The sequence below is a fragment of the Podarcis pityusensis genome, assembly GCF_964106645.2.
Source record: "Podarcis pityusensis genome assembly, chromosome: 5".
NCBI lineage: Eukaryota > Metazoa > Chordata > Lepidosauria > Squamata > Lacertidae > Podarcis > Podarcis pityusensis.
In genome coordinates this window covers 71,717,190-71,735,864 of record NC_138032.1, presented here as the reverse complement: position 1 = coordinate 71,735,864, position 18,675 = coordinate 71,717,190, and the positions used below count along the sequence as shown (strand labels likewise).

The following is an 18,675-nucleotide window of genomic DNA, read 5'->3' as shown; positions in this document are numbered from 1 at the left end:
CCCTTTATAAAAGTAGTTGGGCCTTTCACTCCCAAATAAAGATGCCTCGGATTGGGCGGCATGGTTAGCTCATTTGCAGAACGGAAGACGTCAGGAGGGGGCGGGCCCAAACTTTCTGCTTCCGTGTGTGTTTTCAGCCTCGTTGCGAGAAGTAGCGCCCCCTAGCGACCACTGCCTCCCTGCCTGCCGGCGCCGTTCGCCTAGCCCGGCTTTCTCCGTCGCCGCCCGAGGGAGGGCTGGTCACGTGCTGGGGGCGTGGATCCGAACGGCGGCCTCTAAGGGTCACATGACAGGGGCGCGGGCCGCGGTTGCTACTGTTGCTTGGGGAGGGGGGCCGGAGTCCGACTGACCATGGTAAGTGAGCGGCTGCCGGGCTTCAGGCGGCGGCGGCGGCGGCGGGGTGCGGGGAGGAGAGAAGCGGGGCTGTTCATGGCGGTGCGTCGCCTCGCCTGTCCGAGGCCTGCAGGACCGTTGTAGTATGAGCGGCGGCGCCGGCGCCGCCTTCCTCCTCCTTGTGAGGCGGGTTGGGCCTTGGGGGGCTTTTGAGGCGAGGGAGGCCGGGCGAGCCGTTGGCCGTTCCCATGGATATGGCACTCTCGGCGCGAGGGGCTTCCATTTGATGCCGCCGCCCCGCTTCCACCACGCGCTCCACCCCGCCTTTCTGGGTGACGCGGGCGGCGTGTGTTCCGCTGCTTCTTGAGGAGAAGGCGAAGTACGCGGGGAGGGGCGCTCTTGCCGCCGGTGCCCCGGGAAGACGGGTCTAGGTTTCTTACGGCGGGCTAAGCGAGCAAGGCGGGGTGGAGGGAGGGAGGGAAGTGGCTGGGATTTTCGTGGAGTGCGGGACACGTCAGAGTCACCTGGGCTGTCTCTGGTGGCAGTCCCGGGTTTGGCTTCTAAGAGGAGGAAATGTGGGGTGGGGGCGTAAACGTGTCTGCGGGTTTATATTCTCGGGGGATTTATGCACCTCTTCGCGTAGGGAGAGGAGACCCTCACCACACAGTTACTTACAGTGCGCTGTTACTTCACGTGTTGCCCAGCAGCACTGGCATGCAAAACCTAACCAGCCTAATTGGGTTGTTGTAGTTGTAAGGTTTAATTTGAAGAATGCTGTTAGTAATTACCAGTAGGGATGAAAGGTGTATAGGGAACCCAAGAAGGAGAACTGGGAGCAGGTTGTAAGGACTGGACTGTGAATGCTTCTTTGCTGATTGTTTTTTTATTGGCTTTATGTCCTGCATTTCTGCCAAGACACTTGAAGTGGTTTACAAATTTAAAATACTATAATATAAAATGAAGAGTTGATAGAGCCCTTTCAGGCCGACTGGGAGTTGGTGGCGCAAACTCCCTGACCACCTACTCTCCCTCAGGGCACACAGGTATTCCTGAAGCAACCCTAGGAAAGGTGTAGCAGACGCTATCCCAAATCTCTCAGGCCGCTGATGGTTCTGTGAAGAACTGGGTGGTATGAAGACTTTGTCTGCACAACTGGTTGCAAGTGGTCAGGCTGAACCTGGAGTCTGCAGTACTCTAGGCATCACACTTTGAAGAAGGGCACTGACAAATGAGCATGTCCAGAGGAGGAGGGCATCTGAGATGGTGAGAGCTGTTGAAACAAAGTTCTCTGAGGAATAGTTGAATGAAAAGGTAAAGGACCCCCGGACGGTTCAGTCCAGTAAAAGGCGACTATGGGGTTGCAGTGCTCATCTTGCTTTCAGTTCGGGGGAGCCTGTATTTGTCCTCAGACAGGTTTCCAGGTCATGTGACCAGCATGACTAAACAGCTTCTGGTGCAGTGGAGCACCGTGACAGAAGCCAGAACGCATGGAAACTCTGTTTACCTTCCTGCCACAGCAGTACCTATTTATCTACTTGCACTGGCGTGCTTTTGAACTGCTAGGTTGACAGGAGCTGGGACAGAGCAACGGGAGCTCACTCCGTCGTGAGGATTCGAACCTTCCGATCGCCAAGACCAAGAGGCTCAGTGGTTTAGACCACAGCGAGCCTATGTTTGGCTCGCCAAAAGATTAAAGGGAGACATGAGAGTGGTCTTCAGATTTCTGACAGGTTTAATGAAGAAGATGGAGCAGGCTTGTTTTTTGTTTCTCCAAAGGGCAGGACTAGAACCAGTAGGTGGAAAGTGTAGGGAAGCAGATTTCAGCTAGGTTTAAGGAGAACATTCCTAATGCCAAGTACCATTTGACAGTGGAATAGACCACCTGAGGAGGTGATGATGGGCCCTCCTTTGTCAGAGGTAGAAATCCTGTAGTTACTCCTTTCACTGGGCAGAGAGGGGGTTGGATTAGATTACCTCAAGGGTACTTTCCAAATTGCTAGTCATTTCATTCTAGCTAGTCATTTCATTCTAACATTTTTTAAAATCTTGGCAGGGTGCACTTTGTTCAGTGATTCCATCCAGGTGTGTACTGATAGATAAGTAGCTTAATGGAACAGGTTGGGTATACTATATAGAATCCTTAGGAATTCTAGAACTGGTTTAAGACCTTCTTTATTACATATCCATCCATAACAATGCCTCAAAGAATCTGCATGTGGTCTTACACTCATGTAATAAAATGTAAATTGTTCAGGCAATATACTCTTGAGTCACTAGCAAAATAATATTTATATGAATCCTTAAGGTCAATTGATTAGAAGTGACTTATGTCTGTAAAAAGCCTATGGCGGTATTAGTGAGCTTTCAGGCAGTGGCTTAATATTGCAAATGGATCATTCAGATCTGGTTTTTCTGTGAGCATGATTGGTATGAGTGTTGACACATATTTTCATAGGCATTATGTTTTTCCCCATCAGTACTAGTGGGTGTTGGTGCCAGAATATTTCCCTGCTGTGTTTTCTTGTTCCTCCGCTGTATTAGTACTGCTTTGCTCTTCTACCTTTTCCAGTTTTAAATAGGTGCACAAGTATTTCTGTACCTGGGTACACACCTTTAATCCCCCTACTTGTAAATTCACAAAAGCAAACTTAAAAACCCTTAGTTATCATGTTTTATGACCTGTAAAATGGAGACTTTTGATTCTACAGGGTGACTCATTTCCATATTTTTTTTAAAATATAATAAGTCTTGTGCAAGACCACAGAGGAAAGTGGGAAGGTCTTGTGCAAGAAAGGTATTGCATCAGACCTTTATTTTTTAAAAGTCTCAATGCATGTACTACAGTTTGTCTCTGAGATATACCCTACATATAATGTGTGAAGATGTCTACCTTCTCTGAAGTGGTTGGCTGAAATTTGAAGGTGTTCAGTGTATGGCAGTTGGTGGAAATAGGTAAATAGGCTGAGATTGTTTGGGTCACCAGAAACAAAGTGACTAGGCTGTGTGCAGTTGAGGAAAAAATGGAAGTAGGGGTGGCAGTAGAGACCACTCATCAAAACGTCACAACACATATGACAAACTGCTTACCAAAAACAACAACATGGTAATAAGCGTCTGCACCAGGTGTGCCTGTAGCTGTATAATAGGTTGTTTTTACTTTCTTTTCTTTGCATAGTAAGGTGAAATTCAGATTAAACAGATTAAAAAGTCTTGTATTATGATACAGATGTCTTGTGGATGCTGTCAAATCTTGCATCCATGAACAACACCTACTCCAGTCTGGAAGCACCCTGAGTCATTTACTTTGATATTTTAAGGTGGTGTGACAGTGCCTACAAGAATTATATACAGGGATTTCCTCAGTCTTCATAAGCTGTAGAAATCTTTGGTGTCGTTTGTAGGTCATAAAATAACTTTCAGGCATGGCTGGCTACCATTAGTAACACTTGGTCTGGACGAGCTGCTGTGAATTTAAACCCCATGACATGCCAAACCAACTCCCTCCCTCCCGGCCCCACATACTGAACTTCTGCTTTTCATGCGGCTGTTAAAGGCAAATGAAGTCTGTCAGACCCAAAGGTTGACAATGCTAATTTGCCTTTGCTTTACTAGCCTACTTATATTAATAAATTAATTCTTGGATGGGTGGCAGATACTACCAGTACCTCTAGATGTTGAAATACTGAGGAGACATTTGCCATATATGCTCATCACTTGATGTCTGCAACATCAATAATGTGTTGTGCACTCTTACGAGTGTGCCAAGAGCCCATACAGATAGATGTCTGAATAACTCTTCAAATACAGCCTTTACTCTGGGGGCCTTGCGCATATTCAGCTGACAGTCATTGAGATGGCTCAGCTTTAATGCTGAGGTTTTCTATTAACGGGAATGAGCCTCCTAGGACCCTTGGGCTTACATGTTTCTTCCTCCCAGCACATGCTGTGATCCCCTTCCTCTTGGTATATGACAAATTTGCCATCTTGTCTAAAGTGACAAACTATGCTTTGTGATTGACCGCATCATGTTCAGTGCCTGGCTAATTTTGAACACTGCTGTACAAGCTGAATGGCCTCTGCGTTCCAAAGCAAGACAGGATAAACAAATTGTAGTTAGACTTAAAGTATGCGTGTGTGTGCAAACATAACAACAGTGTGTTGCAAACACACTCATTTTAGGATTTGAAGGTCCCCCCCCCAAATTAATTCCTTTTATTGTAGATTAGTTATGTAGTGTGTTAAGGCACTCAACAATGTTTTCCAATTCAGTCAGAAAGTTCAGTTTGTTTTGCCTTTAATGGTGGCTTATTAAATTCTTGTAGGGCTCCTTTGAAGTCTGGACTTCCATTGTGCATATTGTTTGGATAGCTTGGTGTTTGCTTATTAGCAAGAATTGAATGCCATCTAGGTTTTCTTTTTTTACAATGCTTTGAGGCACTGAGGCAGGATACAGGTGGTCTGTTTTGCTTCTGTTCCTCCACAAGTCTCCTGGCCCACTCTCCTTCCCTGTTTGCTTTGGGGCCAAATTAAAGAGTCCTGCTGATTCCTGAAAGAAGGAAATAGGACAAAAGGGATCAGTTAAGGAATGGGACAGAGGGCTTTCAGCTGAATCAGGCCTTTTAAGTACTTCAAGTATAGCCCAGGTGTGGGGACTGGGAACCTTTTGCCCTTGCTGTACTTAAGTTCCCATCAGATTCAACAAGCATGTTGATGGCTAGGGATGTTGGGAGTTGTAGTTCAGCAACGTCTGACAGGCCGAAGGTTTCCTGCACCTGGTAGGCAGAAAGTAGCTAACGTCTACTTGGAGTAGGCCCATTGAAGTTAAGAAATATGTGATCCATTAATTTCAGTGGGTCTGCTCTGAGTAAAACTTGGTTGAACGCCCCCCATAGCCTCCGGACAATTCATTAGCAACTGAAATGCATCAAGCACTTTTTAAATGTTCTTTGGATACCCGAAACCACTATTTCTAATAGTCTAATCCAGGCATGTCCAACTGGTCGCTTGCGGGGTGGGCGATCATGGTCGATCATGGGTTCCTGATCGATGGAAGTTGGATGTGCTTGGTCTAATCTTTCCCTGAGTAGTGGTGCTTTTCTTAGATGAGGCACAAAAGATAGATGAGCAGCATCTGGAGCAATGGGACTAGGCTGCAAACTATTTGGGGGTTTAGGGCATGGGGCCTTAGCCTGTCATTTCCCCATTTTGTTCAAGTGGCCCTCAGACAAAACTAGTTGCTGATTAGATTTCTGTAATGTAGTTTTAATGTATTTTGTAGTATTTTTCCCTTCCATCAATGCAGAAACATATATGTAAGAATTGTTTTAAGTTGCTTAAATTAGTTATCTGTCACTTCACCCTTAAAATGTTTTGATTTATAATTGTTATGGGGTAGCATGTGTGGTGGTGGGGGGGGCTACACTGGCACATAAGACATGGTGAACCTGTATTTCTGTTCTAGCATGATGCTTGCTTTTCCACAAATGCGACAATTCATAACAGTGTTCTGTTGCTATCTCACACCAGTTCAGTTTCTACAGCTGAAATTTTTGGTAGAATTAATTTTTTTATATATGTTTAAAGGAGCAATTAAAACAAGAGCCATAGAACTTTTTCTTCATTATTTAGCTACACTTTGTGGCTGCTATATTGAACTTGATAAAGTTGCTGTTTATTTTATCTAAGACTAAGTGAATTTGCTTTTTATTGCAGAGTTTTCTGGGAGGCTTGTTTGGTCCCATTTGTGAGATTGATGTTGTTCTTAATGACGCAGAATCACGAAAAACAGCTGAAATAAAAACAGAAGATGGTAAAATAGAAAAACATTATCTTTTCTATGATGGAGAATCGGTTTCAGGAAAGGTAATTTTTTTTTTAAAAAAGAAGTTTGCACTTTATGTATGATATAGGGCAGAAATTGTATTAATGATATAGCTGTTCCAGATAATCTCATAATAGAATCTAGGTTCTAGTGTATATGTCATATTGAGGTTTGGTAGTAAACAAATTGTTAATCAAGTCAATATGTATATGTCAAGGAAGGACCAACTCATTTATTTTGTTTTGGAGGAACTTCTTTCAGTGTTGGCACAGGAGATAATACAGTCATCCTATTAATTTTTATTACACAAATGTTTGATAATGTCATATTAATGATCTATGGTGTTAAGTGATAATTTGTGGGTTTTATGCAAATTTTAAAAATGTTAGATTAATTATCCAAATATTTAAGTTGTTGACATTCTTATTTTTATAAGTGGTTTCTCTTCATACAGATTCCCCCCCCCCCCCGCCTAAAACTACTCTATATCTACATCTTCTAGTTCACAAGCTTGTCTTCTGTGGAGCTTGGTTTCAACACTACTTTTTTGCTTCTCAATTTGATATTGAAAGAGTGGAAGAAAATAATATATTCTAATGGTTCAAGTAATAATACAAGCAAATGTTGCTGCACTTGGGTCATAGTTAAGGTGTTCTGTTTTCACAAATGTTATACAGGGGAACTGATAGTTCTCCAGATGTTGTTGGACTACAACTCCTGTTATCTCTGCCTAATGTTCTAAGAAGAGCCTTCTAGGATTAGGCCAAAGGCCTGTCTAGTCCAGCATTCTGTGGCACGGTTGTACTGAACTGTTTTATTCAGAGTAGACTCACTGAAATTAATGGACATAAGTTGGTTTTGTCTAGTCTAACACTGGATACAACCCAAAGTCTCTTATGCTAGAGGTCATATATAACCATCACATAAAGTTGCCAAGGATGGGACGCAGGTGGTGCTGTAGTCTAAACCACAGAGCCTAGGGCCTGCCGATCAGAAGGTCAGCGGTTTGAATCCCTGCGATAGGGTGAGCTGCCACTGCTCGGTCTCTGCTCCTGCCAACCTAGCAGTTCGAAAGCACGTCAAGTGCAAGTAGATAAATAGGTACCGCTCTGGCAGGAAGGTAAATGGCGTTTCCGTGTGCTGCTCTGGTTTGCCAGAAGCGGCTTAGTCATGCTGGCTACATAACCTGGAAGCTATCTGTGGACAAACGCCGGCTCCCTTGGCCGGTAAAGCGAGATGAGCGCTGCAACCCCAGAGTTGTCCACAACGGGACCTAACTGTCGGGTCCCTTTACCTTTAAAGTTGCCAAGGATAGTTTTATCTTCTACAATTTTTCTTAAACCCTTTATAACAATATATTGAGTCCAAAAATACTACCCCTGTTGTGATGGTTTTGAATTTGCCTTTAACACAATGCCTTCAATTCTGGCAAATGATTAGAAGGGAGTTCTGGTGCAATCCAGACCCACAGTAGGGGTTCTGATGTGCAGAAGAAGTATTTGTAAAGCCTGAACCTGCCCCATCTTCTACATAGAATATTCTGTTGGAATTCTCTTACTTATAAAATGGAAAAGGGCTGTGTCTGTGCACATTGCACTTGTCTGTGCACTTTAGAATGCTGGAATGCTTCCATATTTATCTCCATTCTTTGCTTTAAAACTTGTCTTTTCCTGCTTCTGTCATTTAATGAACTACTTTCACCCATTGCTAAACAGCTGCTTCGCCAGTTTCTCTTCCCACAGTCCCATTTTTTTTAGTGTTGTAAATAATTGCATAAGGAGGAACTGGCAGGGCGCAGGGAGTGCTGGTGGCATCTAGCAAGTTTTAACCATTTTTGCTGTGAAAATTCAGTAAATAAGAGTTGGAAGAAGGAATGAAAATGCCATGTAGTCCAGCATTGTAACACAGGGCTGGAAAAGGGGCAATGAACCAGAACCACACTTCCTTTCGAAAAATACTGGTATTATCAATTGCACCTATCTGTTTTTAACCATTGTTTTATTTTGTTACTGAATATTTTTTCTTGTTCTACATTGCATTAGTGCTGCAAATGCAGTGGAAAGGTGGAATATATATATATATATATATATATATATATATATATATATATAGTTTAAATGATCTAAAATAAGTTTTTGTACAAACGGATCATTACACTTACACCTTTTCATTGGTGTTTTGACTTTTTCAGGTAAACATAGTCTTTAAACAACTTGGAAAGAGGCTAGAGCATCAAGGAATTAGAATTGAATTTGTAGGACAAATTGGTGAGTCTCTTAGAATTACCGTTTGGTGTGGATAACTTTGAGTGCTCATAACCCTGATATAGGAATCGTAATCTGGACTGGTCTCTAGGTATTTGAATACAGTGTTCAAAATTAGCCAGGCTCATTTTGCACCAGGCTTTTGACCTGGGCCCCAGGATGTCACCTGACATCTCCACCATCTAGAGGCACATTCATGGGGATCATTGTATCTGAACTGTTTTCACACACTATTACCACATCCTGTAGAATTCTATCAGTTAATTTTTATCTGCAGAACCAGGAGCCAAAATTTTATTTCTATGCAGTCTGAGCAGGAGTGGTGAACAACATTATAGTGAGTTGTTGCTTGTCTTCATTTACCCCATCCCACTGCCCTGCTCACAGTTGTGAAGAATATGGTTACGATATGAATGGTCCATGTCACTATTAAGAAAAAGAGCTCAGAATAGGCCAGTATATATATGTGGACTGTCCCTGGATCAAGTGACTTTTCTTCTTTAAGTTCTCAAAGCTCTTAACCTAGCTCAAGGCTGTCATCTGAACTAGGCAGATGTTTAACTGAGAATCAAACACAGTCAGTCCATCATTTGAAGAATAAGACTTAAGAGCCATCTTGCCCCAAAATGGCAACCATTCTGTTTTGGCGACTATAACATTGGTTAAGGAGCCATTTGGTGCCTAGCTTATACATCTGAGTTTCCAACACTGGTTGTATAACAAGTATCCCAAAGATGTTTGTTTTGAAGTAAATAATGTTTGCTGTCTGTGATTCAAATAAATTGTATCTGTGATATGTTGCCAAGCAGCAGTTACACAAACAGCATGCATCTTAAAAATAGTAACTATATTCTAGCTAGATCATATGTGGATCTTGAAGATTAAGATGCAACAAGTAAAGATGATGTAATTTATTGAGGCCACATCTTTGTATGTTCTGCTTTTGTTTTTTCTTGAAGAGCTTTTTCTTAAAGTTTGTATATTCTGTTTCATAAACCAAAATTTGTTCAGTAAATTCTCTCTCTGCTTACAATATGAGAATATAAAATAAAATGACACATTTTGGAAAACATTCTACTAGCCTACCTTTTAAATTATTGAATTTACTCCATAAAGTCATTTGCTTGTTTATATAGCTGACTGCTGATATTAAACAATGGTGGACTGTTCTGCAGTATAATTAACAAAACAGTTGTATTTTGTACTTGAATGGAGGATCTTTGCAATACAACTGACATACTGAAGGAGTTCTGAATTAGACCACACTGTAAAATAAAAATAAAAAAATTAATTCACATGATTAAATGGAGATAGAAAGATATTAAAATATTGGCATTATTTCTATTTATTTTCTTCTTTTCTTCTTTGACACTTGCAGCAGTCCCAAGTGTCAAGCTATTGTATACTCCTTAAGGAGAGCTTCTGTTACATTTCCTCTCTGATTCTATTCATTACTTTCTTAGAGCTTTTCAGTGACAAGAGCAATACTCATGAATTTGTAAACCTAGTGAAAGAACTGGCCTTACCTGGTGAATTAACACAAAGTAGAAGTTATGACTTTGAGTTTATGCAAGTTGAGAAGCCATATGAATCCTACATCGGTGCCAATGTCAGATTGAGGTATGGAAACTGAAAAGTACTATTTCTGCAGTTATGGTTATAATAGTTTCTAACTTATAGCATTATATAGGTATGGGTAAAAATATATTATAAATTGGTTGCATCAAAAGGGCCCATCTGTTTGTGGAAGGAATTTTGATCTAGCAGAGACATCCCACAAAGAGGGAAGGGGTTCTTTTGCCAAATCCCCCCTGCAGCCTCTCTCAACCCCTTAAATTGAAGGAAGGTGGTATGAGGGTTATAAGGGGAAAATGGTATCTGAGAAAGTCACCTCCCTTCGTTTCCATGCATAGGAACCTTTGCTGAATTGAAAGCTGTTACATTGCTGAAAGAACTGTTTCCATTAATGGAAGCGTACTTTTGAATCTAACCCGTATGGATCCTTTTTCTCTCTGATCTGATAGCTTTGATGGAATTTTTTTCTTTTCTGGCCTTCAGAATCTAGATAAAATATCTTATGAATCAAACTCCCTATATGCCCCTGCAGGCTGGTAGGCTATTCATCTGAGTAGTCTCCAAAGCTGAGATTTTATGCAACCTGTGCTCCAAAGACAAAGTGAGCAGTCTTGTCTATCAAACGTCACTCTATACTAAGAAACTTGTATCACTTGCTTAGAATAATTTCTTCTAACAAAATCATTTTGCTCAAATCATTTTAAGTTGTTTAGAGTAATATCTGATTGTGGCAGGCCACTTTTACAACAGCTGTTTTGCTAGCCAGAGCCTTGTTTTGAGTGTAGCACAGCAGCTGAATCCAGTGAGAGAATTGTGCTTGTGAAACAAGTTGCAGAACTTCTCAGTGACAACTAAGCTTTTGCACCACTGCTTTCAGAACAATGTTAATTCTCAAACTTATTCCACTAATGTTATGTCGGATGTTGCCCTTAGTTACATAGATTAATATGCAGCTTTTGAGAGATAATTGGAAGGTATTTGAGCCAAAAGGCATGCAGTGATGGAAGACTCTGAATTTCTGTTCTTTAGTCATTATTAAAATACTTGATTACAGCATTGTTAATTTTAAGAAATACAAAAATGAAAACAAGTTGCAATAAAATGAAAGAAATAAAAATTTCTACATAGAAAAAGTAATTAGCCATATAATAAATATGATTATAATAATGATAACAGGAAACTATATGGAAACGGTAAAAAAAGCTTTAGCAAGCAATCTGAAACACGAAAGGCGTGAATTTGGATGTGCCTGCCTTAAAAATAATATGTAAACCTTAAATTTAAATGTAAGTGGGTCCTCAAAATACATTCCATCCTGTTTATAGAGATGTAAAGAAATACTGGATTGAATCCTTTCAGTTTGGAGAAGGGATTCTGGTTCAGCAGAGACTCATGCTAGATTGAAGGAATAGATTTCCTCTGCAGCATCCCACCACATCTCCCATGCTGTACCAGAAGGACCTTCAATCCTCTCAAGCCAATCTTCATGGAGAGCTGCAGGGGAGTGGGAATGAACTGCCTTTTCTCTTCTACCTTCTGAAGCTTTACAGTTCTGCTGCAGGCATCTCTGGTTCCAACCCATTGTGCTAATAAAAGTTGGAATCACCTTCTCTCTTGCTTTAGGGAACGCTCTTATTAAATTCTCATTTTGGCCTTGAAACAAAAGGAATTAGAATTGTGAGCAGATTGGTTTAATTCAGATTTAACTGCTAATGCAGTTTATGAATCTCAATATAGTCTATTTCTGATGTTAGCTAATTTGATAAAGTTGGCCACTTCATGTATGTAAAATATTGTGTGTATGCAATCTGTGCTAATTTCCTGTTTTGTAGGTATTTCCTTAAAGTTACGATAGTAAGAAGATTGTCAGACTTGGTAAAAGAGTATGACCTTATCGTTCACCAGCTTGCGACATACCCAGATGTTAACAACTCTATTAAAATGGAAGTCGGCATTGAAGATTGTCTGCATATAGAATTTGAATACAACAAATCCAAGTATGTATTATGAATAAGGGAATGTGTGACCTTGAAATGGGTAACCAGGGAAACTGCTTCAGGTTAAAAGTGTGGAACACATAGCAGTAATTAACTGATTGCTAATGGACCATGTATAGGTATAGGTGGGTGAAAGCTGACCTTCCAAAGTTGTTATAATTCAAGAGTATTATATTACTCTGTTCTTGAACCAACTGTCCACATGGAAACTTCATCTGATACAAAATGCTGCAGCTAGAATTATGATTACTATACCAGCTAATGGTACTGTACTGTTATTTTGATTACTGTACTATATTGGCTCCACTGACACCCAGTCTGTTTGTGAGCTCAGGTAGTTGGAGGAGACGCTGCTCTTATGTCCCATCAGTGTTTAAGATTGAGTTGCTGGGTATACATAAAAGGTCCTTTTTGAGAACTCTACCCAAACTTTGGAACTCCTTTCTCTGGGAGTCCAACTGGTGCCTCCTTGATGACATTTAGAAAGCAGGTGAAAACTATTCTGCTTTGGTGGCTTATGACGATTTCTTAGTCTTGCCTCCTTTAAAACTGTTTTGCTGGTGGCTGTTTTTCTGTGTTTCTTTTAATTTTGCTATTTTTTAAAAAATGTGCTCATTGTATGCCAATTGAGTGTTCTGTTACTATGAGTGGGATTCAAACTAAGTTAGTTGTACTTATCTAAAAGTTAGACATTACTGACTTTTCACATTGATTGCAGTGGACCTAAGTGCAAATAGCTTAGTCTGGATCCAATTCTACATGATGCAAAAGTAGGATACAATTTTTTAAAATGCTTAGACCAGACCTATGTATTCTGTTAGCATGGGGCTCTTTAGCACTAACTGCCTAAGCAACAGAGAAGAGATCATTATTGCAATCTGATTTGTTATGGCATCAACATTTTGAAATCTCAACTTACCTTCAGTGCATATTGTGATAACTTGTAACAGTCTCTACTACTACTACTAGCACTTTCTGTTCATTGAGCTTTAAAGTGGCTTCTGAAAACATACTGCCTGATTGAGGAATAAAACTGGGTAGCAGCTACAAACTTGAGTGTGGGTCTGCTCTTTGGTAAAATGAGTAACCCTGTTCAATATAGACAGTTCTGTTTTCTTATCCTTTTTCAGCAATATGAATACACAAAAGCATTGTAAAATGCTGTAAACTAGTTTAAAAATGTTAAATTCTGCAGTTTACAAGCCCCCTTCCTTTGTTTCTGTAAGGTATCATCTAAAGGATGTGATTGTTGGAAAAATTTACTTTCTCTTAGTAAGAATAAAAATTCAGCATATGGAATTACAGCTGATCAAAAAAGAGATTACTGGAATTGGTAAGATGAATTTTGAAACTCATGAATATTTTTACTTTTAATTTGATGTGTTCTAGAACTATCTTTTCTGATATTTCCAATTTATAATAGGCTGTTCTATTTTGCATATGTATGTGTAGCTAGTTAGCTTCTTTTAGCTGTACATAGTTACCAATACTGGTTTGCAGGTGACTAGTTTATGCTTCACAGTGAATGGGTTCCTGAAACCTCTGCCTTCAACTGTGTTTAGCAATATACATGGCAATTAGGCATTCTGTTCAGCTACTTTTCAACTTGAAAGACCTTCTTGTACAATTGCTTTGCACTTCTAAATGTAGTAATATTTCAGAATTGGCATGGTGGTTAGGCTTCAAGTGGCAGATATGATTCACATTAAACTGGGGTAACCTGTTCAGATATGAGACTTGGGTGACAGTTGTTTACTTTGACTAATTGGTATACAGAACTACTAATTATGTTGTTGGTCCTGATTAACAGCTGTAATCAGGGCTCAGAATTCCTCTGAGGTTCTGTTGTATTGGACTGAGCTGGGGAAGTACAAATATTGGATATTACTAAGAGGAGCTGTGTCTTGAAGAGCTGGGAAGTAGTGATATTTTCTGATTACCCGTGTAATTCAATACCTATTCATGATCTGATAAGGTATAACTGCTAAGGGGCTTTAGTCCATAGAAATAAATAAATGTATTCAACTAAATATGCAAAATTGAATTAAAGGACTTTAAAATAAATATAATTGTTTAACCAGGACCCAGTACCACAACAGAAACAGAGACCATTGCAAAGTATGAAATAATGGATGGTGCACCAGTTAAAGGTGAGTTGGTGTTTGTTAACATTGTCAAAGCATTTTTATGTTAAAATATAGGTTGTTTCTCTAAATTGAGTGTTAATCCTATTATGGAGTACATAAAAATTATCTTGAAGCCTAGACTGGTACAAAAAGAAAATCTAAAGCACTAAATACCAGCTTTGCCTTATGCATCATTTAAGTGCCTTAAATGAATAATGGGCTCCTAATCTGGGGCCTTCACTCCTTAATACCAGTTGGATAGTATTAGTTGCTTTCATAAATTAGAAAACTGATTTCTGGTTTGTGGCAGGTCTATCATTACTTTTTCTTGTGTTCTTAAGAGTCAAGAAAAAGAGTAGGGAAAACATGGACAAATGTGCTACCCCTGAACATAAGAAGAGCTCTATTGGATTGGACTAGTTTAGTGTAGCATCCTCTCTCCCACAGTAGTCAACCAGATGCTTACCTTCTGCTGCTGTTCCCCAGCAATTGGTATTCAATAGCAATTGGCTTGTCCCTTTAAAGCCATCTATTAATCACCCTGCATGTTGTGATAACAAATTCATATTTCAGCTTTGCGCTTTGTCTCTCCTGAATTGTGCTCCCCAGCTTGATTGGATGACAGAAATGGATGCAGAGCCATGCTCACATTTAAATATACAGCTGTTTTCCTTTTTAGAGGCTACTCCCGCCCAGATTAAAAGGCATGTTGAGATTTGGTGTGACTTGCTTAAGAAGAAATTCCCAGCCCCCTTCTTTTAAAATTGATGTCATGCCATTCCCTGTGACCCCAGATTATTCACTGTCAGGAACTATTCTAATCCTTTAAATGTTGAGGAAAGAAGCAAAACTAATCACAACTTCTTTTTATCTAAGGTGAATCTATTCCTATAAGACTCTTCTTGGCGGGCTATGATCCTACTCCTACAATGAGGGATGTGAATAAAAAGTTTTCAGTAAGATACTTCTTGAACCTAGTATTAGTTGATGAAGAGGACAGAAGGTACTTCAAGCAACAGGTATGACATTGTGCACTGAAGTATTGTAATGAGGTGGATTATTATTTATTTGTGTTGCCTTTTCTGTTAGAAAATATTCAGGGCAACTTTCAAAGTACTAAAGCCAGCACCCAATAAAACAATAATTGGGATACTTAAGCAGAAAAAATGCAGTCCATTAAAACATCAGTAATAAAAGCATAACAATGCTAATAAAAATCTTATCTCCCATTACCTGCTTAAAGGAAGGCTTTATGAAACAATGTTTTTATGTGCTGCCAAACTGTCTAGAGTGGGAGCAAAGGAGACCTCATGAAGAGAGCTGCACAACATGGGCACCACTCCATGCTTCAGCATAACTTTCTGAAAAGGATTGTGGCTTTCAGTATCTAGGTTTTTTCAGAAGTTTATATGGAAATGCTAGGGGGGGGGCACGCGAGTATTCTAGGAGAGATGCTTCTATCTGCGACATCAATATGTTTAAAATTTGAAGCCTCTAAACTGTACATTTTCTTCCACCTTAAACAGGAGATCATTCTTTGGAGAAAAGCTCCTGAGAAACTGAGGAAACAACGAACCAACTTCCACCAGCGGTTCGAAAGTCCAGAACCACAGGCATCAGCAGAGCAGCCTGAAATGTGAACTGGGTGTTGGGAGTGAAAGAACTGTTGATAGATCAGCAGGTTAAAGGTGGCAACAGCCTGTAGGGAAGAAGGCCACAACACCCATTTCAACAGTCTTCCTCATCTTACAGTGCTGCATTTCCCACACTACTAAAACATTCTTTAAGTAAACATTCAAGTGTGTACATACATTTAAAATAAGCGCTTTCTCAAACACTGGAACTTTCTTAAGCTATTTTATACTGCACATTTTACTTTTTGTCTGGTGTGATGCACTCAGATATATGCATAAAGCTTAAAAAAGTTACGTTTTCCCATGCATGTAGGCTGGTGCATTTAAGTTTTGCTTATCATCGATGGTAGACTAAAGCATTTCCTCTTCCTATACCACAGTCATATCATACATCCTTCCTCATCGTCTACTGTCTGTATCCTTCGAAACTAATAAATATATTGTTCTAAAATGACAAATTCAGGGTTTATAATGGGATTTTGTCCATACACTTGGAATAGTTCTCATGCCAGAGTTTTCAGACTTTGTCTCTTTCTGAGGAATGTATATAATAAAGCAAGCTTCTCTCTCATACTAGCTTTATAAGAGGGGTGATGACTCTTCTAATTCTTTTCTTGGCACCTCCATCTTAATGATTCTATTATCAAATTGCAAAGCCCTTGAAGGCTTATATGCCCTAAGCGAAAATACAGAATTATCCAATTGAGCTGTGTTTCAGTGGCAAAGGTGTGTGAAAATGTAGCTTTTACTGATTACACTTTTGGAATTCGGGTCATAGGCACAAAATTCAGATCACTTTGCATTAAAATGCACACTTCATCTTACCACCTCAAACATTGGCTTGTAGGAAGGTCTGTGTATGTAAACCAAATTGAATTCTAAGTAGGCTTTGGAATTCTGTCTAGCAAAACACCCATTTTTAACTTTAGTGAATTTAGTCTTTGGACAACCCTTGTTAGCCTCCATCTATCCACAATTAAGCATGTAGTTTTCAGAAACGGAGTTTAACTATGGTCACAAAATGGAACCTGCTGAATTAGATGGCTACTCATATTTGTAGTTCACTTGGCCTATCTACCAAGAATGTTTCTAAACTTCACTGCAAGTGTTATTGGTTACCTTACTTTATGAGTAAGTGAAATTCTCAAATTATACTTCTGTAAGAACTGTTTTACTACCATGGCACTTTGATAAAGCAGTCAAAGATGCTGCGTGCTGGGATATTTCTCTTTAGCATGGATGCCTATGACTGAGAGAACTTAACTCCCTCATGTAAGTGCCTATTCAGAATTTCAAACAAAAAATGCCAAATATTTTCATGGACACTTGCATGTTGTAATCTGGAAACTATTCCAATAAATTTTTGAAAACTGATTGTATTTAACCAGCCTCAAATTGTGCAACTATGTATAATAGACATAATAAACTGCTCTTTGAATTATTAAAAATAGCTGTATTCTCACTAAAATATCTAGATTGTGTCTTCAATTTTACATTGTGCTGTAGTGAGTTTCACTTATAGAATTATTGAATATCTTAAAGTTAGACTTGGGATGTTCTTAAATAGCATTTAATGCATTGTTGGGGTGGAAGAAATTCTAGTTCATCTCAAGTTTTAGTGATCACGGACTACCAAAACAAAACTGGGATTCTCAATGGGTGGCATACTTTCCCTTTGAACCTGTTCATTTAGATATATTTCTTACACTGGCACAACAAATTTGGTTGAAGTGAATTGAACAGATCAGAGCGTTGTAGGCAGCTAAGTGGTACTCTGGGTAGAAGTACTGAAATTAAGGGACCTCGGTTAGTCATGCCTATTAATTTCAGCATAGGACCAATCCGTTTCTTTCAGTTAGACATGTATTTTTGGAGATCAGCATTTAGTGCCATGGTGACTAATTATCTAGATAGAGACAATTTTCATATCTAAAACCAAGCCATTATCATTTACAACTTTATAAAGGAATATGTTGCCATAGGATGTGGTTGATGCATTAAAAATAAGTGGCAGAATTTTTTAATGTGGTTTTTAATCTAATTTGACTACACTTAAGAATATGTTTGCAGTCCTGCTTTCTAACACCATTTTTTTGTTTGTTTCAGCTTCTTGAAATTGATAAGGGCTTTTCTTTTGTATATGGATTTATAAAGTGTTTTGAAGTGCAAAGCCCAGTCTCCTTCATTTTGTTGTTATCTTAAGGCTAGTTTAAGGTAGTACTTGGTCCCACCCACTCCTTAAAATTAGAATATGGCATACTAATTTAAGAAATAAATGAAAACCTGGCCTTTTCTGAAAATATACTTTAAAAACACCTCAAATGCATCTACTCTGAGGACTGGATGACAGTGCCAATATACAATAATAACCTAATTACTGCAGCTTTATTCATTTGCAGATTTCTTTATGACCGGTATCTATTTATGCAGACAGCTTTGATTATAAATGCTGGTGATCTGGGGTTTCCCAAGGTTGCGGGCACGTTTATCCAACGGAGAGGGCTCAAAAGGCAGCGTCTGCCCTTAAGCGAAGGTCTGGAAAAACTTCTAATTCTTGAGGTGGAGCTTAACAATGGGATGGGGTGGAGACTAGAGAGCGGGACAGGCATTATACAGAGCGGCTGATAAAATTTTGAGCTTGGCGTGGCGAGGTTCGAGCATAAGGCGCTACTCGCATTGGCGGAGCGTTATCACCACCATCCCCTCACGTGCTTACTGCACTTGCATTCTCGCGTAACGTCAATTCGCCCACGATCCTAGCAACCCAAGCCAATGCGCCTCACAGACACACCTCCGCCTAAACGCACGTGGCCGCCAGGGTGCTCGCTTGGCTGTCGACCGTACTGCCTGCGAGGCTTCTCTTAGGGCCCATGGCGTTGCGAGGAATGTGGCGGTGCGGACGGAACTCCGAGTCTTTCCGCCTTC

General features: G+C 40.0%; 1 protein-coding gene across 2 annotated transcripts; it reads left to right on the top strand.

The window, feature by feature from the left end:
* Positions 1-85: 85 nt before the first annotated feature.
* On the top strand, positions 86-17,218 carry VPS26A (VPS26 retromer complex component A). Of its 2 annotated transcripts, none has more exons than XM_081006322.1 (9): positions 86-354; positions 6,046-6,195; positions 8,346-8,421; positions 9,882-10,038; positions 11,826-11,990; positions 13,217-13,323; positions 14,072-14,140; positions 14,993-15,135; positions 15,643-17,218. In XM_081006322.1, the coding sequence occupies exons 1-9, from the start codon at positions 352-354 to the stop codon at positions 15,754-15,756; spliced, it is 984 nt and encodes a 327-aa protein (XP_080862448.1). In that variant the 5' UTR covers positions 86-351; the 3' UTR covers positions 15,757-17,218. The 2 variants fall into 2 exon arrangements, with proteins under 2 accessions (XP_080862448.1, XP_080862449.1); XM_081006323.1 differs by lacking the exon at positions 86-354 and adding an exon at positions 1,578-1,596.
* Positions 17,219-18,675: the final 1,457 nt, after the last annotated feature.

Coding starts and splice junctions, on each gene's coding strand:
- VPS26A (XM_081006322.1), top strand. Junction 13,324..14,071: donor AAAAGAGATTACTGGAATTG/GTAAGATGAATT, acceptor TTGTTTAACCAG/GACCCAGTACCACAACAGAA. Junction 14,141..14,992: donor GGATGGTGCACCAGTTAAAG/GTGAGTTGGTGT, acceptor TTTTTATCTAAG/GTGAATCTATTCCTATAAGA.